At 46.7% G+C, this 22969-nt stretch overlaps 6 protein-coding genes across 6 annotated transcripts; 3 read left to right on the top strand and 3 right to left on the bottom strand.

Moving 5' to 3' along the window:
• Positions 1–8531: 8531 nt before the first annotated feature.
• J4E87_001511 (uncharacterized protein) lies at positions 8532–9509 on the bottom strand (the record flags this gene model as incomplete). The annotated part of the gene is made up of 2 exons (XM_049373154.1): positions 8532–9474; positions 9505–9509. The coding sequence occupies 2 exons, from the start codon at positions 9507–9509 to the stop codon at positions 8532–8534; spliced, it is 948 nt and encodes a 315-aa protein (XP_049236524.1).
• A 1302-nt stretch (positions 9510–10811) lies between these two features.
• J4E87_001510 (uncharacterized protein) lies at positions 10812–13393 on the top strand (the record flags this gene model as incomplete). The annotated part of the gene is made up of 3 exons (XM_049373153.1): positions 10812–11546; positions 11600–12872; positions 12945–13393. The coding sequence occupies 3 exons, from the start codon at positions 10812–10814 to the stop codon at positions 13391–13393; spliced, it is 2457 nt and encodes an 818-aa protein (XP_049236523.1).
• Positions 13394–14051: 658 nt separating this feature from the next.
• On the bottom strand, positions 14052–15314 carry J4E87_001509 (uncharacterized protein; the record flags this gene model as incomplete). The annotated part of the gene is made up of 3 exons (XM_049373152.1): positions 14052–14452; positions 14505–15067; positions 15118–15314. The coding sequence occupies 3 exons, from the start codon at positions 15312–15314 to the stop codon at positions 14052–14054; spliced, it is 1161 nt and encodes a 386-aa protein (XP_049236522.1).
• Positions 15315–16225: 911 nt separating this feature from the next.
• On the top strand, positions 16226–17996 carry J4E87_001508 (uncharacterized protein; the record flags this gene model as incomplete). The annotated part of the gene is made up of 3 exons (XM_049373151.1): positions 16226–16474; positions 16528–17394; positions 17454–17996. The coding sequence occupies 3 exons, from the start codon at positions 16226–16228 to the stop codon at positions 17994–17996; spliced, it is 1659 nt and encodes a 552-aa protein (XP_049236521.1).
• A 1519-nt stretch (positions 17997–19515) lies between these two features.
• On the bottom strand, positions 19516–22185 carry J4E87_001507 (uncharacterized protein; the record flags this gene model as incomplete). Its single annotated transcript, XM_049373150.1, has 1 exon — positions 19516–22185. One exon carries the CDS (start codon positions 22183–22185, stop codon positions 19516–19518), a length of 2670 nt encoding a protein of 889 aa, XP_049236520.1.
• A 441-nt stretch (positions 22186–22626) lies between these two features.
• On the top strand, positions 22627–22878 carry J4E87_001506 (uncharacterized protein; the record flags this gene model as incomplete). The annotated part of the gene is made up of 1 exon (XM_049373149.1): positions 22627–22878. One exon carries the CDS (start codon positions 22627–22629, stop codon positions 22876–22878), a length of 252 nt encoding a protein of 83 aa, XP_049236519.1.
• Between the last annotated feature and the right edge of the window lie 91 nt (positions 22879–22969).

Here is a 22969-nt window from a genome sequence, read left to right as displayed (position 1 = left end):
TTAACTAGGCATATCTTTAGAACAGCTCTACTACAGCTAACGTTAATATTATAATATACTTAACTCTTTATATACTAATAAAGATTAGATAAATAGTTCTACTATAGATTAGACCTAGTATAGTCTTTCTACTAGCTATACGTATATAATATAAGTAAGAGAAGAACTCTAAATAAAGAGACTTTGCTAGCTTAGTATAGAAATACTAAGAGAGTTAGTATATATAGAGTAGGCTAAGTATAATTACTATATAGATTTCTACAGCGACTATGCTATAATACCTATAGTAGTAACATAGGCGTAGAGAGTTAGATAGAACTAAGATAGATCTTGTAGTTAGAGGTGCTAGATAAAGTAGAAGAAAGTATATTAGTAGCTAGAGAAATAGCTATGCTATTTTATTATTTCTAAAGCTAAGATACTATAATAAAGTAGGTTAGAACTAGGTTAGAACTAAGTTAGAACTAAGTTAGAACCTAGTTAGCGTATTAGCACTATATACTAAGGCTAGGTAATTATCTAGGTAATTACTAAAGGTTCTAACCTAGTTCTAACCTAGTTCTAACCTAGTTCTAACCTAGTTCTAACTTAGTTCTAACCTAGTTAGAACCTTACTATACTACTATTATAGTATTTATAATATAGTGTAATAGTAAGACTATCTACAAATACTATAACTCTAGAAAGTTATCTAGATTTAAACTACGCTAATAAACCTCTACTAACTACTCTAGTAACCTCTAAGTATTAACTAGCTTTTATTATTATAGTACTACGCGCTGCTTCTCTAATACTACGCGCTACTTCTCTAGCGCTATCTTACACTTATAGAGCTCTAACGTAGTAATTATAGTAGTATTAGCTTCTACTTAGTTTTAACTAAGAACGTTCTAGAATAGCTAGCGTTATAGAGGCAGAATAGAGTTCTATTATAATAGCGTACTAGAGAAACTCTATATAGATAGCGTTATAGATAGTACTATAAATAGACTATATCTAATTAGTAAAAGTTAACTAAGTTAAAAGTAGTATTTACTTATCTTGTAGTTCTGCTATATATTCTTTAGTTACTTCTAAGTTAAAATCTAGCTATAAGCTAGAGCTACTACGCTAGCTAGACCTAGCACTATATCTATAGCTACAACTACAGCTACGCAAAACGCTCTAGAATCTAAATCTAAACTAAGATAAATCTGCGCTAGCGCTAGAGGTTAGTGTTTAGATTACTCTAGTAGACGTAGTGTAGAATCTATTACTTTAACTATAGAATCTAGACTAAAACAAATCTACGCTAGCGCTAGAGGTTAGTATTTAGATTACTCTAGTAGACGTTATATAGAACCTCTTACTCTAACTACAAAATAGAGAAGATATAGTCTTATTATTAGTTTTATTATTACTTAGTTCTATCTCTTTATAGCGTTATCTATTCTTATACTTATTCTTCTTAATACGCTCTATAATAATTAGCAACTAGGTATAGTCTAAGTTAGATTAGAGATAGTACCTTAATTAGTAATATTTATAGCTATATAATTACTAATACTAGTCTTAGACTATATAGAAGTAACGCTCTATTTATTGTACGTATTAAACTAATAGGCATTATTAAGATCTACCTTCTTACTACTAGAACTAATTAGTAGAGTATAGTCTTAGTCTAGTCTAGTATAATCTACTCTAAAACTACCTTTAATAGCGTTACTACTCTACTCTATAAGTTTATTCTAAAATTATTCTACTTACTATAGTTACTAGTGTAGATCTAGCACTAGTTCTATATATAGTCTAGTATTCTTAAATAGATAAGGTATATACTAGTAGTATACACTAAATGCTTATTATTAAACTAGTTTATAAGTAGAGTATTAGAGTACTAGTCTATAATAGTTAGATTAAGAAGTAACTAAGATATATTTTAATATACCTTTTACTACGCAAATAAACTCTCTATATTTATTCTTAGTTTTATATTTAGTAAGATTAAGCGCAAATTTATTTAGACTTAACTAAGTCTAATTCTCTAATCTAGTTATCTCTTATATCTCTCTCTTTAGATAAACGTAACAAAATATAACTACGTAGAAAATATAGTATCTCTATATTTAGCTATTATTATACTTACTAGTAAGGTAGTTTCTAAAGCCTATATATATAAGTACACTAAGAATAATCTAGCACTAGAGATATAAACCTAGCAGCTGTTTAGTGTATATATCTATATATACTAGTTTAAACCTAGTTCTATCTTTATAGTGCTAATATATAATAAAGTTTACACTTTCTATCTTAGTAAATACCTACTTAAATATCTTCTTATAAGACTTAGTAGTCTTATTATTTATAAAGGCGTAATATAGCGTATAGACTAGTGTATATTATTAGTATATACTTAGTTATATTATAGAGAAACTAACGCTTATTAGCACTATATATATAGATAGTAAATATAACCTCTTATATAGAAGCTTAATATACTTACTTAAAGCTTATATTAATAAATAATTAGTAGTGCGTGCTATTCTTAATAGAAGTAAGTTAAGACTAGAAAAAGTAGACTATAAGAAGATTATTACTATTCTAATAGAAATATTTAATATACTACGTTATATTAGCTAGAATTAGACTAAGACCTATCTTATACCTATAGAATTATATTTACAAAGATTAGTTATATACTTTAGCTACACGCTGTCTATATACTTACTAGCCTAGATTATAGTTAGTCTCTTCTTACGTATAATAGCCTATATTTAATTATAGTTTGCTAGTAATATATATACGTTAATAATAGACTTTTTACTATTCTTTATAAGCTAGTTAATAAGGTAAGAATTCTGTAGAAAGGTTACTTTATAGAATTAGTCTTAGTATATTTCTAATATAGTACACGCGTATATACTTATACTTAATTTTAGATTATAAATTTACTATATAATCTTAGATAATTTAAAAGCTATTATCTAGAGAAGCTTAGATAGAGAAGGTAGTAGGTAATTATAGATATTATAGAATACAAGCGCTATATATAGATATCTTTTAGTTTCTACTAGAATAAATATATAGAAATAGTATATATAGAGTCTATATAATAGGTACCTCTTAGAGAATAGATAGAGTTTCTAGGCTCCTTAAAGGTAGTTAACTACTAGACATAGTTAGATTTATCTTAGTATAGTCTATAATATATATATAGTATTACTTTTTATTACTACTATTTTGCTAAACTATTATATACTTCGCTAGAAGTGTAGCCTACTAATTCTTACTAAACTAATTACATAGAAACGCAATTTCTAGGTAGTAATATAGATTAATCTTACTAATTTAGTGCTCTCTACAGCGTACACTAGGTATACGCTAGTTAATATAGACTATATACTAGGCTAGATTAGAATTTAGTATCTATAGTTATTAGTATAGACTTAGTAAGATCTATTAGGTATAGAGGTAAGAGATATAATAAGTAGTAACTAAGACTTATTATACGTATATGCAAATTATTCTCTTATAGTATTATAAAATAGTAGATAGCAGCGTTATAGTTATAACTATAAACTTTACCTCTTTAGTAGGCCTTAATATAACCTAGATAATACCTAACACTATTAGACAACACTAAGATAGATTCTAAGACTATTTACTTACCTATATACTATATCTTAAAGTATAAAGATATTGTTTTTAAGTCTAATCTAGTGTAAGATATTTCTAATATTATAATTATAATAAGAGTAAAATAGATCTTATACTACTAGGCTTAACGCTACGTATACTTTAACACTAGTGTAGTTATAGACGTAGTAATAGCACTCTACATTATAGAGTAATATATATTAGGTAAGATTCTTTTAAGTATTCTTATAGGTAGTATAATTAGTTTTCTATTATAAGAAAGTATAATACTATATATTCTACGTTATAGTTAGCGTATACAGAAGAAACTAAGATAGTATCTATACTTTAGTAAGTATAAGCGCGTCTTAGTAAGTTTTAATACCTAGAATATTAATAATATACGCTGTTCTATTCTTAGATATTCTAGAAAATATTAGCACTACTGCTGTTCTAAATACATAAGTTATAGTAATAGGTTTTATCTAAGAATTAGGTTATTTTTGTCTAGACATCTATATAATAGTTTTAGAACTAGACGTATACTACTAATATATAAGACCTAGCTAAGTTATATCTAGAGTTAATATACTATAGCGTTTTTAGAATTATTGCTATTAAAAGAAGTATTAGACTTGTCTAATAAGAGTAAAGAATCTAGTTCTAGCACCTAGTCTTATTAGACTAAACTTAGAAGTATCTACCTTATTAGCTACTTACTAGCTCTTTTTCTTTAGAATAATTAATTGCGTTCTATATAAGTATTAGTAGCTCTAGTATTAATACGCTGTTAGATACTTACTTAAAGTTAGAGTCTGTCTTATTTTTAAGAATAAGTTTCTCTAGATAGGTTTAAATTAAGTTAAATTCTAATATAGCTTAACTTAATAACTCTATACCTAAATAAGATAGTGTACTATTTATATAAATATACTTATTTAATATAGATATAACTAAAGTAGATTACTTAGTTAAGGCTAGTATTATTATAAATAGACTATAGAACGTAATATCTAATCTATAGTTACGCAGTATAGACTAGCTCTAGCTTAACTAGAATAAGTCTTACTACTATAGTAATAAGAATACATAGAGTTTAGATAACTAAGTAAAAGAGCTAAATTATAACTAAGATAAATTAAACGCTAATAAGAGTAGTAGAGGCAAAGATATAAGATAGTAGGCTACTAGATATAGAGGTACTACTTCTTAAAACATAGATAGAGCTAGATATAATTACGCTAGGTATAGACCTAGTATATACTCTAATGTAGAAGTGTTAACACTATATATATATATATACTAAGTATAGATAGAGAGTAGTAGTTATAGTAGATTAGAACTAAGTTAGAACTAGGTTAGAACTAAGTTAGAACTAAGTTAGAACTAAGTTAAAACCTAGTTAAAACCTAGTTAGAACTAATAGCTAGTTAGTCTACTAAGTAGTAACTTAGTTCTATCTAACTCTATAAATAGAGGCTGCGTAGCTACTATAAGTAGTCTAAGTATAATTAAAACTATAGCTTTGCCTTCTAGACGCTGTTACAACGTTAAGTTATAACTAGGTTAACTTCTAGTTGTAGTAATAGGCTAGACTAATAGTAGTAGGCTATTATCTTATATAATATTAGCTTAATAATAAGAATAGCTATATAAGTATACTTATTATAATGTAATATAGAGCTACGTAGTAAAGCTAGGTATACTAAGATATAACTAAGTTAAATATAGTGTATAGAGTATTAGTAAGGTAATAAAAGTGCAAAACTAAAAAGCTAGCTAACTTTAGAATTTCTAAGGTTAGCTTACTAGTGTCTAATTCTATCTAATTAAAGGTTAGCTAACTAAAGTCTAGAGGTTAGCTGAACTACACTGTCTTGTATATTGAGATACCGGTTCAATGGGCGATGATCTATGTCATACTTGCCAACCGAAATGATGCCGCAGCTTGTTGGGCTGCATGTGACGCGTGCTAACTCCTCGAGCGCACATTCGGTGCAGATCGGAAGGCTTGCTCTGATCGCATTTTCGTTATAGACGCGTGCATCTTCGACTTTACGCGTGGAAACGAAGCGAAGAAAGCGATGTCGAGTGTGTGGAACATGAGGTTTGATTGACGGAAGAAATGGTGGCTTGCGCTAGCCAAGGCGCTTCTCCCCCGCTCTGATCTCCAACGAACAACGCTCTCCGCACTTCGACCCCGGATCATCTCAGTCGTTGAACTTTTTGGACATAGTTTGATGTACTGATCTTGTTCTTTCGGAAACTAGGGACTACATCCGTAGGCTTTGCAGCGCTGTTGCAGCCAATTGCAAACTCGATGACGTCGCCGGTCTTGAACGCATTGCATGACAAGTTTGCTTGGATGAAATCTTCATTTGACATTATATAATACTCTTTCAACATCTAAAGCCCATCAGAACTCATTGTAGCATACCCCGTAGACAATTGCCCATCTAACATCAAATCCAAGGCCCCGAATCTAGTATAAACGCCATACATGCGCCGTAAAACCTGGTATATCCTCCTCTTTCCCCAATCCCGTCCCATTTCATCCCATTTCAAATCTCCCTTAATAACTCAGACAAACATTAAATAATATCATCATAATAAACACATAAGAATCGTAATCGTCGGCTCTTCCTGACACTTCTCTCACATTCATCACACTTTACGCCAGAAGCAACAAAGGAACGAAAAACGCAACCCACCAAACCCTCTCCTTACTCCTGTCACTCAGCATACCACTCGCACCTCCGGTGGCAGCCGGGGGTGCAGGTGGTTCACCAGTGTATTGCGAGATGCGTGTTGAGGTTGAGCTAGGTGTGGTGGCGGTGCTGAGCGTCGAGCCGGCGACGAGGGCGCTGGAGGGTTCGGGGGTGGGCCGCGAGATGGGGGAGGCGGAGCCACGGGAAGCGGAGGGGTTGTAGGAGAAGGGTGGGGCGGTGGGGAAGGCGGTGTCCGTGTTGGAGGGTGGTGATGGTGTTGAGGATGTGACGGTGACGGTGGAGAGGATGGTCGATGCTGAGTCAGTTGCTGATGATGACGGTTCATCTGAATCGCTTGTTGATGTCGAGATTGGCTGGTCTGCTGATGTCGATGCCGACGCAGACGTGAGTGTGACCACAGTCGTTGTCGTCGTCGCCGATGCAGTAGATTCGACGTCTGAAGTGGTCGGAACTAGCGGAGTGGGTAGGGTCAAAACTACGGTAGTCGTCGTCGTGGTAGTCGTAGTGAAGATGGTTTGGTGGTTGACATCGGGTATTAAGATGGACGACAAGAGCGGGAGGTTGATGGAAGCAGAAGCAGCCGGCTCATCAGCTTGACCAACTGCAGCTATTGCCAGACCAGGATGAATACTGGCGAAAACTGACGAGGGAGTAGCGCTGGAGATTACCACAGTCGAAGCAACTGAAGTGCTTGGCGATGCTGAGTAGTATACTGTCTCACAGACAACTTCGACTACGATAGGCACATAGCCTGGAGTGGGAACCGAAGCCGGCGAAACGACGGCTGCTGAGCCCGATAGCGATGGGTTTATGTATGTCGAGTTCTGAGTAGTGGCATTGAACGAACTTGATATTGGCAGTGCCACTCGTGTTGCTTCCGGTGAGGGACTAGATACCGCGTACGTAGTTGATAACGAGGGTGGAGCGGCGGCAAGTGTTGTATTTGATGGTGATGGAATCGGATATGGGACGACGACGACTGAGCTGGGCTCTGGTATTAATGTTGATAAACTGTATGGCGGCACTGGTAGTCCAGTAGCATGTACGTGCGGTCGTAGCGCTCCAACGGTGGTAGCTATCAAGGTTAGTAAATCGCAAACACCCAAACAACCACTCCATGTACTTACTACTATTCATCTCATAAGGCTTTGATACTTCACCACCAATTACACCCACCGACAGCGCACTCAGCACCATTATTGACGAACTTCCCCTCATGATGAACGAATGTGGGACTGTGATTGCGCAAGGAACGACGTGCTGCTATTGGCCAGACACAGATCTCAAGAAGATCCGACGAAAGGGACAAAAAGAGTGCGGATTGACAGAGACACAGAGCGTTGAAAGAACTACTCCGAGGAACCAGCCCTCTGATCATATGTATTAATATTGGGGGGCTGATATTGACCGTTGCCAAAAACCAGGGTGGCCGGTCATGCCAGCCACCGGGCGATCCTACGAAGAAGCATGTTTGTCGCACACCAACGTTCGGTGTAGCGCAGCGCATGCACAACCTATGCACCGTGCCAGCGGCAGCTATCTGAAACTTTCCGGCTTGTCAATTTAGATGCATGCCATGGCAGTCGAGATGATGCGATGTTGCGGTGAATGAGGCGACAATGAGAGTTGGCAAGGAAGGCGCGTCACGCACGGACCTTCACCACGTCAAAAACTTGGTACGACGCGCTACTTTGGTGTCACGATGGCTTGTCGCGCTGGCTACTGACAGCAGAAGCTGCAAATCGCCGTGGCACTGACCACTACGCGACAACACAAGTTATCGCAATCTCACCGCCAGCGCAAAGGGCGGAAAGCGACAAATCGTTGACAGCCCTGCCTAAACTTCGAGTTCAGCGAGACCTTGGACGTGAAATGAAGTGTGACGTCGACGATGCTGCGGAATAGAGTCACAAACGAAGGAACATGTGCAGTGAAATGATGTTTATTGATTAAAGTCTAGTATGCAGCGCGCAAATGCTGGGATGCACACCACGTAAGATCTGTAGCCTCTCTCGTTAGCGTAGCTCTCAAGAAGAGGTGGTTCAAGAATGGGAATGTTGGATGCAAATCAGACAGCAGTTGGTACAATTTTTGGTCGACAGTAAATTCCGATCAGGTCTGTGATTAAAAGGTTTTTTCATCATTGCATAAGAGCGAAGAAAAGGTGCGGACTTACCATTAACCACATCATTCAACCTTTCGACGCTTGAAGAAAGTCTCGATGCTTTTCTGTGATGCATCATGTCGAGAGCTTCCGACACCACCACCAGTGCGTTTGAGGCTGCGGAGATGGTCCTTACCGTTAATCGCAAGGATGGTTGCGCACCACCCTTCGGCGAGTCGCGGTGCGATAGCCGGTGAGGAGTGACCAGGTAGCCGGGTGAGTGCTTCTGACTCCTGTTGGCATGCGGGGCCATGTTCAATTGCCGCTTGCGGTACTTTGACCTCGCCCAGACCTTGATCCGTGGCCGGCATCTTAACTGGCGACGAAGAAGGTTCTGGGCTAGGCACCACGTACACATCTCCAGAGGCGCTGTGGTCATCAGGCTCTGCCTTCGTCATGTACAGCTCTAGGTAGCCGGTGTTAGACCAGCCGCCAAGATGCTCGAGCGAAGGTCGCGCCGTCGCTTGAAGCTCTGGAGAGAACGCAACACTCTTGTGCGGAAGGCGCAAAAGCAGTCGCTTCCAAAGAGTGGAGAGGAAAATGCCATGCGAGACTATCGCAACCACGGTGTCAGCGTCGTTCGACGCTTCGCCGAGGAGCGGCAAGAGATGCTCATCGAGGAATGAGTCGGCTCTGTGCGCCATGATCTCTTTCGACTCCACTTCCACAAAGCCTGGTGTATCCTTGTTGTCCAGTCGATCGTGGAACTTTTTGCCTTCCTTCGATCCAAAGTCCTGCTCCATCAACGCCCGTAGCTGCACGACATCCGGAACCGCTTTCGCAGTGTTATCGTCGCTTGCGGGCGTCAACTGAGCCTCTCGGATCTTGCCAGCTGTTTTCACAGCCCGCTGGAGGTGCGATGAGAAGAGGTGGGTGAACGTCAACCCAACGGCCTTGAAATGCTGACCAAGGCGGGTAGCCTGTTGGTAGCCGTGGTTGGTGAGCGCTGAATCTCTGCTACCGGCACTGTCATAATTAGCAACGAACGCCGATGACGGCATACGGAAAGCTTACTAGAGTTGGGCGACATTGTCAACTGTCTCCCCATGCCGGATCAGAAACAGCCTCATCGATCGCGCCATGGTGCCCACATAGGGCGGTATGAAGCGCCGTCGAGCTTCATGGATGGGTGAGGCGGGTAGGGAAAGACAGAGCTCTAAGAAATTGCGCGCGTCATTTTGGATGACTTGGTCCGTGTTAGCGTCGTGATGACTAACGTTACCTACCGAATGCGCTGCCAACCGAAAATGTGAGCTTTCAACTCCGATTACAGCATACGACCAGCTAAGAAGATACCAACAGCCCTACGAAGGCGCAGCTCGAAGACTACTATATTGCACTACATGTAACGAGACATTTCTTGATACCACGAGCGAAGCCGAAATTGAACCCGCACTTCACCGCTAAGAATGCGCCAGAAGCCAAACTCTTCGGAATTAGCACCAGAGCGTAATTGTTGTGATCGAAAACACGAGCAAACAAACATCCGACTCGATCCAAATAGAAAATGGTGCCGCTATCCAGAAATTGACGTTGCTCGACGATTGTGCAAACGATGTGCTCTCGTCATGTTCAAATTGCAACGTCTCGTACGTCGCTACAGCGACCCATAGCTCATGTCTATGAATGGCGAGGTATCAGTTTCACGCAAACTTCTCTGGAGCTCAAATCTCACAGGCTTTACAACGCGACTTATTTCCGCAAGCTATCCCTGAGCACGTCATGAAGTTTTTTAATGGCGCCAGAAATGGAATTTCATCTTTGGCCCCTTTGTCAAACAATCCATGTGGTTTGGCATATCCTCAATTCACAGCCAATGCCTCACCACTGGGCAGTATTTTCCCCGTCGACTTCCTTCGTTCTAGTCCCCGATACATCTCCGCTCTTGTTCCCAAATACCCCGCTCAGCTCTGACCTGGCAAGTGTTTGCTCGATTTCACCTCTCCTAGATCACATTTGGCGTATCAATTTTCCCATCTCAAGCATGCCTTTTGCATTCCGGCTGCCAACGTCCTCTCACCTTTCGCGGAGTCTACTGGTAAGCTTGCCACTATCTCTCTCACCTACTAGCCTCGCCACGTCGCATCACAAGCTAACATGACCATCGCGTATAGATCTCCGCAGTAGTTTCTATCACTACATCTTAGAAAATCAATATCATGCTTGTAAAGACCAGCACTTCTCTGCCGTCACCAACTTCGCTCTTCATCGACATCACTTCGGCCGCTCAACCATCGGCACAACTCTTTGTCAGTCAATAATTGGCATCTTTGGCCGCTTCCAATCTGCTGTAGACGTTCATCATGAGCGCTCTGGGCCATGACGAAATGCCACCCAGGCCTGAAGTCGAGTTCGACTTCAATCTTCCGCACGGCATTGACAACGGAACAGAGACGCCAGCGATTGATGAAGACCCACTCAGCTCGGCAATTCACGACGCTGTCATGCAATATGACCACGACTATCATGACGGACAAGACCATGCTGATGTCTCACACCAAAACACTGAACCACACGATAATCCTAATGCGCATGACGAGAGCTCAGCTCCACATAATATGAACTACAATACCCTCGAGGAAGGGTTTTCCGACGACGAGGATGCTCCTAAAGCATTCGACCGCTCTTGGGTTGCTCATCAGGCTCGGAGGTCTTCACCCAAAAGTAAGAAGTCGCCGAGAACTGAGGATGGCGACGATGAACCCAGTCCTAGGAGCAAGAAACCGCGCCAGTCAATTTTTGGGGGCTTGTCAGAGGAGGTTGAAGAAGACCATTTTGACGATCTTCTCGAAGAACAGCCCGACCATTGCCTCGTAGATGAGGACATAGACTTACCTGAGACGGAGATACCCAGACAAAGCATCGGCAACCGCATGTCTAGTCTCAATCTCGACCAACAAGAGAGAGAAGTCAGTCCGTTCGAGCAACAATTCAACCTTGGCTTTGAGCAACCCGGAGACTCCGACAGAGAAGGCATGTCTTCAAGAGGATCTCCAGCGCCATCTGACGGCGAAATCGTCATTCCCCCAGATACACAGGTGAGACCATTCATTCTATAACCACTGTCACAGTCAAGTACTTACTTTACCAGCCGGCCTATGGATTGCGACAAGGTATCGACCGAAAGAAGACTTACACTTATGTCGATCAAGATGCGTCCGGCACCTTCGATCCTGCGCAAGAGGCTCAGAACAAGGCGCTGAAGTTGAAGCAAGCAAAGGCTGCCAAAGCTGCCAAAGCTGCAAATCGTTTCAAGAAGGGGAAGCAGCGCGCACCTCAAGAGAACATCATGAAGTGCATTGTCAAACTGCCCTTCGAAAGCTTCGGCAATGTGAGGAACGTCACGAACGAGGAGGACAACTGGCCGGCTGATTGGTCGGACATCGATTCCGAAGCTGAGCGCGAACTGCAAGAGTATCGGGATTTCTTCCGTCGCAAGACGCCCGATCGCACCATGCAGCAACCTATCGAAGATCCCCGTTCCGAGGTCGACGATCTGACAGGCCATCCAGCAGCGCGAGGCTGCACATCTTGTCGCAACAACGAAACAGATTGCTCTCTAGTATCAGGTGGTGAATACCCTTGCCAGGAATGCTTAGACATGGCACAGGAATGTGAGCCGATCATATCACCCACCGAGAAAGGCCGTTGCAAGCAATGTGTCGAAGATGGCAACGAGCGCTGTTCTTTCGAAGACGAGCCCCGCCAAGCTATCTGCGACCATTGCGCCGAAAACGAGTACATATGCGAAGCGCTTCCGCCGGTGGGCTACCGCGCTGAACGGATTATCATAGATGAAATCATCTATACCGAGAATCGGCCCCACATACAATGCACGCACTGTCGCCTGGAGAAGAAGCGCTGCAGCCTGAAGAAGAAGACCGATAAGCCCCCGTGTAAGCGATGCAAGAAGAACCACATTGGCTGCACTTTCCAAGACATCCCGAAAGTCGTCAAGGAGAAAAAGAAGAAGGTGTTGGGACCGACTGAGGGAGATGCGCCGGAAGTCGCTGTGCCTGACCACGACTATTTTACGAAAGAAGATTTGGAGGATATGTATGGAGAGGACGTACCGATGTTCTCACGCTCCCCGTCTCCCGAACTTGAGATGGAAGACGAGGCTGGCCACAAGGGTAAGCTGACAAAGATCAAAACCTGCTTCGCGCATCCTATTCAGTTCGGCGGGCAAAAGAACACTAGCGACTGCAACTTTTGCGAAATACCCAACTTTGGGTTCACTGGACTATTCGAGAAGGAAGTCCATGTCATCCAATGGCACAACGGGATGGGATACACTGAAGTCGGCGGTGGACATGCGGAGAATAGCAACGGCGGTACGACTATGTGCCAGGATTGCACGATGGGTAAGCTGCATCTCTGAATCTTTCCATAGAGAATTCCCTCTTCACGATCACATTTACTAACAGCTCCACTAGGCAGAGTGCAAATTGTGGCTTGCCCAGGACACGAAATTCAGCACATCTTTCCCAACGGCATGACCCCAGATTTCGATCAGACAGCCGCCGATCTCCTAGACTCTGTTGAAACACCAGCAGGCTGTCAGCAACAGCTCCAACGCTGGTGTTCGATGTGCTTCACCCCTGCCACGTTCGTCTGCCGTACGCACCAAGTCTCACTGTTCGACCAAGAGATTGAGGGATGCGGATTGAAACTCTGTATCGGCTGCCAAGTCCGGCTCACACAAAACTTCGACAACGACAGTAGCCTAATGGCTGAGACACTGGATCTTGAGCCGAAGGCCAGCGCAGATGAAGACATGGATCCTGAGAACAGCATGGTGGTCAGGGCAGACGTTGGTTTCCTATGCCAGGAAGGTTTACTCATGAGAAGCCTTGGACATGAAGCGGAAGAGTCAGAGCTCTGAGTCAAGTTACTGGTTTTGGTGTGTGGATATCGGAAAAGGCGTACCGGCGCTATGGGTGCGTAAGAGCTTCGGGTGTGGAGTGAAGCTTCGGCATCATGCGGAGCCAGCATATTTCTCATTTATGGCTTTATTACAGGATCTCATTCTCTATTCCAATATATACCGCTCTGCTCGTTTTGTAGTACTTTTTCTGTTCCGACAACTTGATGATAGTCTCACGCCAACTAAGAAAAAAACCGAACAGGCCTGTAGCCTATATTAACGTAAAAACCTACAAGATAGGTAACCTAGAGTTGATGTAGGCTCTATACCTGTTCAGCTTTTTTTCTTGTTAAAGGTGGTCTGGGCAAGTACGTGTTCGCGGGCTTTCCTCCGTACTAACTATGACGTATGTGATCTGGCGTACCTCCTTTCCTTCCCCAACCTCGCCATTTGTTCAACTTGGACAACGCCACTAGCAATATCGCTCAGCCATTAATGCGATACCGTCTTTTCTGTTCACTCAACACGACCCCAAGGCGACACAAGAAACTTCCGATGGCAGCTCCAAAGAATGACGCGCGTACCTCAAGGGCACAGCATCTGTCGCATGACCTCAGAACTTGTCAAAACTCTCGAGCGCAACAAAAGCTTCATCTATCATCTTAAGCTATTTCAACTAATACTCAAACCCAGCCGCCTTCCTCTCCTCGACATCCGTCTCAAACGGAGCCTCAGCCTGCGGCGTAATCCTCGCCAAATGCCTGCGCGCGCCATCATCCCAATCGAGCAGCGCACTGTGCGCCGTAACGCGATTATCCCAGACCACAACCGTACCCGGCGCCCACTTGACGCGTGCCTGGAAGTCCTGTCCTTTCGCGATATGATCGTACAGGAAGTTGAGCAAGAAATCCGACTCCTCTTTCTTGTAGCCTACGATGCGTCGGCTAAATTGGGGGTTCACGAAGAGCGCTTTCTCGCCTGTTGCGGGATGTGTCCGCACGAGCGGGTGGATTGAGGTTACTGGGTCGCGACGCACGATGCCGCCTCGATTTTTGCTGTTGTCGGCTTGCTCGACGGCTGAGGTGGCGTTAGTATCTTTCGCAGCGCGTTGTTTGGCGTCGAGGCTTACCTGAGTGAACGACTTTCAAGCCGTGCAGTCGCTTCCTGAACTCTGGCGAGAGTCTGTTATACGCTACGGCCTGGTTCGCGAACAAAGTATCACCCCCCGCCGCTGGTCCATCAAGGACATACAAAAAGGTAGTACCAGGTGGCTGCTTTTCATACGTCACATCCGAATGCCAGGTAATCGAGTTCGTCCGCTCTTCAAAGAAGTCTCGCGCCGTGGTGTCGTCGGTACCTCGATGGACGAGATGAACTTCAGGATAGCCCTCAGGAGCACCTGATGTAGGATGGATATGGTGTCGACCGAAGTATCCACCGAAAGCGAGTGCGTCTTTGATTGGGATGTCTGCGAAGTCCTGGTCGCGGAACGCTACGACCTTTTTCTGGGCGACGAACAGTGCGAGTTCATCTTTTCCGGCATCCGTCAGCTTGCTTAGCTGGATACCATGGACTTCAGCGCCGATGTTTGCTGTAATGTCGGCGACAGTCGCGTTCGCCAAGAGGTTAGGGAACGAAGGGTCGGCATCTTTTCCGTGTTCAGTGTGCTCGAATGGCTCCCATGGTGGGTATCTGAGTCGCTGATCAGTCTCCGGCACCATTGACGGTATGGCGATACTCACTTTCTGCCCTTCTCATTGTCCCAAGTCGGGAGGTAGTGCGGATACTTGGCAGGTGCATGCTTATCAGTCCCGCGCAGCTCGAGTTCCTTCTGGAAGACCTTCGGGCCACCAAAGGCAGCTTCTTTGTACTGACCAACTCCAGACTTGTAGCCGACAGTAGTCTGTTCGGTGACCTCTTCGATGAGTGCGGGAGCCATGTTGCTTTCCAACGATATCACTTAGGGTGATGGTGAGGAGCGTCAATTTGGAAGTCTATCACATCACCTATGAAGCGGCCTTATATGTACGAATCGAATCATAATTGCGAGTAGCAATGCTTCATTGCGACTCGACATTGGCTACGCGCAACCCCGCTCTTGCGAACTCAACGCCAAGTTGCCACAATCTTCGGATGTCGCAGTCAAGTAATCTATCTTGGCGATCCAGTGAGGTTGACTGCCGCGATATGCCCCGATCAATCAGCGTGCGATCAGATTGCATCAAGCATGCACTGTATTGCTTCATACTTTCTTCCTACACCAGACTAACCGCGAGCGGCAAAGACCAACGAGTTGTGCAAGGCTTCTTGCAACCGAACCATCCCACGCGATGTCGAATATACCAAGACTCTGGCGTCAGTTTTATCCCCGAACGCACCGTTGCAGTAGTGGCGGATATGGTGTTCCATATCTATGTCGCCAACACCCCAGCCAATCACGCAATCCATCATGGAAAGAAACTACGACGAATCAACTCCAGATATGCTGCACAGAACCGCTCGACCCCGCTGCGAAATAACATCCACTGTTTGCGTGCTCGTTAGAGTTGGCGGCACGATTGCCGCTGTCAGTGCCGCGGCCAGTATCAGAATCCAAGTGTAACCGAGAGGCGCAAAGATGGCGAAGATGCATTGACAGTCGGTGGATACACGGTCATCGTGCGTTGCAACGCTAGCAAAATTGCGAAACTGTTTCTCTGAACGATGCAAGTCCCGAAGCTCTGCGCATGGGATGGTTATCGCGTGGGTCAACGAGCGAGAGAGCGCCCACAGATATAATGAGAGTGCATCCTCGTAGCATTCTCGATATGAGAGTACTTCATTGGCCTTGAAGAGCAACTCAAGTTCAAGATGGTCGCCAATGATACTGCTGACGACTACCCCGTCGATAGCAAAGTGATTCTCGACACTGCGGAAAGCGACAACAACAGCGACACGGCAGCCAACACATCCGGTACCAAAACAAGATATGGCAAGACATTCATCTCGTCAGATATCGGAAAAGACAGAAACAGGCCCGTCGATTCCTACGAAGGCATCCATCGATACGATCCGGACTTCGTCTGGGACAAGCCAGAAGAAAAGCGTCTCGTGCGCAAGGTAAACGACATCATTCTTCAAAGACTAACGAATCCCACGCTGACCTACCCCAGATCGACAAGCGCATCTGTACCTGGGCCTGCCTAATGTTCTTCGCCCTCCAACTAGACCGAGGCAACATATCGCAAGCCCTCAGCGACAACATGCTCGACGACCTCGGCATGAACACCAACGACTACAACTACGGGCAGACCATCTTCTACCTCTGCTTCCTATGCGCTGAACTACCCTCGCAACTCATCAGCAAGAAGCTCGGACCCGACAATTGGATTCCTGTTCAGATGGTCAGCTGGAGTCTTGTAGCTAGCTTTCAAGCTTTCCTGAGCGGACGTAGTTCGTTTTTCGCTTGCCGCGCGCTGTTGGGGTTGATTGAGGGTGGGTTTATTCCTGATAATATTCTTTACCTCAGTTACTTCTACACGGGGTGGGAGTTACCTGGGCGGTTGAGTTGGTTTTGGGTGAGCTACCAGTCTACTCAGATTGTCTCTGCCTTCTTCGCCTTTGGCATCTTGCGTCTGCGCGGACACAACGGCATGGAAGGTTGGCGCTGGCTGTTCGCTCTTGAGGGCATGTTGACAGGCTGCATCGGCATCGCATCTTGGTTCTACCTGCCACCCAGTCCGACGCAGACTGCGAGTAAGGCGTGGAATCCGTTTCGTGGAAAAGACGGATGGTTTAATGAGAGAGAAGAGAAGATTATGGTAAATCGCATACTGAGGGATGACCCCAGCAAAGGCGACATGCACAACAGACAAGGTCTGAGTTTCCGCATGCTGTGGGATTGCCTTAGAGACTACCACATGTGGCCAATCTACCTACTAGGCTTATCATGGACAATACCAACAACACCCTCAACAGCGTATCTCACGCTCCAACTCCGCTCCCTCGGCTTCGGCACCTTCGAAACAAATCTCCTCACCGTAAGCACCCCCTTCCCATCTTCCCATCTCCCTTCCCTACTACGACTAACACACCCCAGATCCCCGCATACGTCCTCTTCATCCTGCAACTCCTCTTCTGGACCTACATATCCGAGCGCTTCAACCAACGCTTCCTCGTCGGCTTGATATCGCAAATCTGGGCGTTACCCCTACTCATCGCGCTGGAACTTCTGCCTGCAACCGCGTCGCCCTGGTCCCGCTGGGTCCTCTCAACCCTCCTCGTCGGACACCCGTATATCCACGCTATCCTCGTCGCCATCACATCGCGCAATGCCGGTGCAGTGCGCACGCGCACGGTGGCGAGTGCGCTGTACAATATGTGTGTCCAGGCGAGTAGTATTATCAGCCAGAATATCTACCGCGACGATGATAAGCCGCTTTATCGGAGGGGGAATAAGGTCCTACTTGCGATTTGCGCGTATAATTTTGTGTTGTTTGTTGGGGCGAAGGTGTATTATGTTAAGGTTAATAGGAAGAGGGATAGGATTTGGGAGGGTATGACGAGGGAGGAGAAGGAGGGGTATTTGGAGACTACGGAGGATGAGGGGAATAGGCGGTTGGACTTTCGGTTTGCGCATTGAGTGGTTATTCTTTTGCGTTGTGCTGTTGGGTAGTGAGCAAGATCCTCGCAGCTGGATGCTGGAGTGTAGACTAGCTAGATTCGGTATCGCGCTGCCATAGAGACTACCACGAGCCATTCAATACAGATTCATCGACTTTCCTTGGCCTTGAAAACATCGTGATCTTGCTTGTCACGAATGAAGTACCTAGCACACTCATCTCACGGTCACTGGATACAGGAGTAACGATAAGATCGCTACGTTGTAAGATAGACGTCATCAACGTCATAGGCCCTTTCCTACATGTATAACAACGTCCATCATCTCGACGCAGAAACCTAGATAGCGAACAACATCCGATTTCATTAGATTTCTCAATGCTCCCTAAATTGAGGTTTCACACAGACCAACCCCCAAGCCACCACCACACCCACCATGCCAACCGCCCTAATAACAGGCGCAAACTCCGGCATCGGCCACGCCCTCGCCAGTATCCTCATTGACGAAGTCCGCAAAACCCCCATCCATCTCCATTCCCCTCTCCCTTCAAACAGCCTAACAAGCCCCCATCTAGGGCTACACCGCCCTAGCAACAGACCAAACCCTCGGTCCAACCCTAACCTCGCTTCCCTGCGAAACCCACCAGCTCGACGTTTCCTCCCTTTTATCGATCCAGTCTTTCGCCCAGTGCATCGACGCAGATACGACCATAGACCTCGTCGTCCACGTCGCCGGCGTCATGGAAAGACCTGAGGAGGATGCGCTCCGCACGGTTGATTTGGATGGACTGCAGAGGACGTTTGCGGTAAACACTTTTGGCCCGCTTTTGTTGACGCAAGCGCTCTTGCCCAATATACTCAAATCCTCTTCCCCGAAGATCGCAGTGGTATCGAGTCGTGTGGGTAGTATGGCGGACAATAAGTCGGGAGGCCAGTATGCGTATCGCGCGAGTAAAGCGGGGGTGAATGGTTTGTTTAAGAGTTTGAGTGTGGATTTGAGAGAGGATGGCGTGGTGGTGTTGGTGCTGCATCCGGGGATTGTGAAGACGGGATTGGATCCGCGACATAAGGAGGGAGTGGAGGTAGAAGGGGCGGTGGAACCGGATGAAGCGGCGAGGGGGCTGTGGGATGTGTTGAGGGAGAAGGGGATGGAGAGTACGGGGAAGTTCTTTCATAGGAGTGGGGAGGAGTTGCCTTGGTAGAGAGGGGGTTGGATGGCGTTTTATCATCGCTAGGTCGTTTTCTTTTCGTCCTTCTTTGGATCGCTGTTGTTGAGGCTGGCCAAAGAAGCTACTTTTTCCAGAGGTTACTGCTTTGCTTGTTTGCATATCCATTGGGTTTCGTCGAACAGGTGATGTCGTAGACATCTCGCAATCGTACATTCCGGAAAGAGGAACAACAAGAAAAGGCATAAACGCCACCGTCGGTCTACACACGCAACCCGCAGACGTATCCCCCAAACACAAGAAAAGCCCAAGACACAAAACGTACACATACAACACCACCTATCCAACCATTCCCTCTCCCTATCCTCTCTCCGCCTACGCACCCACACCCGCAACACTCACACCCCCTCCCCCAACATTCCCCATCCCAACACCCATCCCCAACCCCGTCCTCGTCCCCCCCCTCGGCCCCACAAACCCCTGTCTCTGCCTGCCCGTCCTCCCCCTCCCCAACCAATTATACTTCAACTCCTTATTCAGGCGCCCAATTTTCTCCTGCGCATCATCGCTAGACTGTAGAGAGACGAGTACGGACACGCATTGCAGCATGCGGCCGACTGTTTCGGTGACTTTGGTGCTGTCCATGGGGGTTTGGCGGAGGGAGGAGGGGGCGTTGGATGTGAAGTTTGAATGGGATGTTGGGGGTGGGTGGAGGTGCGATATTGTTGGGTGGAGGGCGTGCTGGGCGTTTGAGGAGGAGGTAGGGTGGTGGAGGGATTGGGGGTGGTAGTGGGGAGGCGGGTGGGAGGATGGGTTTGAAGAGAAGGAGCCAGCGGATGTGTTCGATGTTGCGCGCGAGCGGGTGCTGTTTGCGAATGTCGAACTCGTCATACTCGTCGTCGACTCGAGATATCCAGCTGAAGAATTAGACGTCGAGTTCAGACTCCCCATCTCCCCCCCTCCACTCTGTCTCTCCCCCGCGCCCCCAAACCCACTCCCCGCAGTCCCCGGCCTATGATCCGGAATCGGACTCGGACTCTCCAACCCCGCATTAAGATTCTCCAGACTAAGCCGCGAGAAAATCGCCATAAGCGCCTCATACCGCGGTAAAATAACAATATCCCTAAACATAAGCAGCGTAATCCGCCTAACCTCCAGCTCCCCAAGTATAGGTATATTCCTATGTTCCGGACTCTTGGTATTCATCTCGTCAGGCAACATGACGCCCCAGAACTCGCCTGCCTGGGCACTCGTCATGATGCCGCTGCCTCTGAACTCGAGGTCGAGGGGGAGGAAGACGGCTTGCAGGAAGGGGAGGATGGTGGTGAAGACTACGAGCCACATTTCTACTAGGTGTGGGATGAGGCGGTCGTCGGGGACGTGGCGGAGGGTTTGGTCCAGAGAGCCGAAGCCGGTTTGAAGGAGTTCGTTTAGGTCTTCGATGAGGATTATGGGGGACCGTTTGTGGATGCAGCGTTTTATGTGCACGGTTACTAGGGCGTTGAAATCTTCGACGGGGGGTCGCGGGTCTTCTCCTTCGAATATTAAAAGTACTCGTGCTTTGAGCAGGGGCCAGGCGTCGTCGGGCGAGAGGCCGTTGATGCCGAAGGAGCTGCCCAGGTGAAGCATCTCTGTTGTGTGAGAGATAGTTTGGCTGGGCGTGCTCATGTTGGGGGTTGTGGTTATGCTGCTGGCTAGAGACGGCCATTCTGATCGCTCGGTGCTAAACGACTGGTTCCGCTCTCGATATGGGGGTTCGAGTTGCGCGTCTAGGAATGCGGCGGCCTTTTCTTCCTTCTTCGCTCGTCGGAGATGGCGTCCACCGTGTCGGAGATCCAAGCCGGTTACTGAATTTGCAAAACTACTTGAATGCCCTGGCGACGACGGCGCAGCGAAGGAGTACAGCGGCTCTGGTGCGCTAGGGTTTGTAGGCTTGGAATTACTGCTCGCAGACGACAATGGCAGTGCGAAGCCATCCTGGTCTTTCAACTTGTTCTTCTGTCGTGACAAGAAGTGGTGTTTATGCTTCTCCTCTTTCCTCTCGGGTAGAGAATCATTCCGTGGAGGTACTAGCGTGGATGTCGACGCGTTGGCAGAAGAGTACAAGGAAGCATTACTGCTATTCGTCGCCGAATCAACCAAGCTCGTCGTCGACCCCGCCATCATCATGCGATTCAGCGCCTGCGAGCTGTGAATGCCAATGCCAATCTTGCCCGGCGACGGCAAAGCCTGGTGTTTGCCATCCAACCTATTATCCACCTTGATGTTCTTCGGCTTGGACGAGAACAGCTTCCCGCCTATCCTGCTCTTCCCCTCCTTTGGCTTCTGCAGCTGCGGTGGCTCGGGCGTCGACACCAACTTAGGCGACGCGTGTGGTTGTTGTGTCCCTTCAATGCCAGGCGAGTTGAGCGGACTCCGAGGGAAAGCCGCATTCGCAGCGCTCGTCGCGGCCATCCTGCCTCCCCCAACCCCATTCGAATACGTAATGCCATTCGTCCTAAACGTGACCTGCGCCGGCACAGGCGGCGGACTCATGGGCTGGCCCCGTCCTGCAGGCGCAGCTTCGTTCGGAGCGGGTATCGTGGTGGAGCGCTTGCGATTGTGCTGGGGGTTCGAGGCATATGCGGCCTGGGCGGCGATCTGCGAGGCGGTAAGATGGGTCTGCGAGGCCATGGTATTGTCGCGGTCCCGTATAGAGCCCTCCTTCATGGAACTCAGACTGGGCTCGAAGTAGCCCTGGGAGCGCTGGCGGGGGCGGTGTCCTAGATGCGCGCCAATGTGACTCTGGCTCTGTGTTGCATCGCGCACAATGCCGGGACGCGAGTAGTTTTGCGCTGGGGCGCCGCGCGAGTCTGCTGACGTCGGCGACTTTGCGGACGAGGGCGAGAGTATCGAGGTGGGCAGGGGAGAGCGGCGCTGTTGTTGTTGTTGTTGCTGCTGCAGCGTGGCGTGGGAGCCGTCCGAGTCGGAGTCGTCGAGCGAGGGGCGGTGAATCGAGGGCGTGTGGATGGATGGCGTCTGGGGAGGGGGTGAAGAGGGCGCCATCGTGGGCCGTCGCACTGCAGGCCCTCTCGTATTACCGCGTGGGTTGCTTTTGCGACAGTGTGGCTGTTTGCAGGGACAGGGTGTAGAGGCGGTGGCTGTAGGCCTGGCCAAACACACGGGACGGATGGAAAGTGAATGTGGGGAGGAGGGAAGCAGAAACTCGTGTCTAGTCGTATTCCCGCATGGCCTGCATGGAGAGAGTAGCAGATACAGCGTTATCCAAGCGCAGGTGGAGTCGTGGGAGGAGCTGACGTGCATCCTACTGCCACTGTTACATGCACCGTTGATGGATCGACGTCGCGTGGCCGTGCTGTCTCCACCCCGAGCCGCTTGACCCCGCCTATCTTCAATTGACTAACTCCTTCACTCCAACACTCAATACACCAATAACATATCCACCCCTACTCAGAAGATACCACCCGCTGGAACTCACCACCCAACATGCCCTCTCTAACAGCGACCTACACATCCCCGACCTCGGACCCCCAAACCTTCACCTCCGAACTCCCCGCACTCGCCTCACCACCCACAACCACCGATCGCGTCGCCTACCTCGACACCCTCTCCTCGTCCCTAAAAACCCTCCAGGCAGACGTAAACGCCTTCCTAACGCAAAAAATGGCCGACGACAAAGCCGCCGACGACGCAAAAGACGAGGAGACATATGGCGAGGAAGTCGTCGATGAAGACTGAGAGTCTCTTGCATGAAGAAGACGCATTCTTGACGGATATACATTTTAACGACAACCTCTTCTGGGCTATACTATACCACGCGACAAGACCA

Source organism: Alternaria ethzedia, assembly GCF_023757985.1.
Source record: "Alternaria ethzedia strain BMP 0044 chromosome Unknown scaffold_3, whole genome shotgun sequence".
NCBI classification, from domain to species: domain Eukaryota; kingdom Fungi; phylum Ascomycota; class Dothideomycetes; order Pleosporales; family Pleosporaceae; genus Alternaria; species Alternaria ethzedia.
Note: the sequence above shows the minus strand (reverse complement) of the source record. Positions and strands in the feature narration are given on the sequence as shown.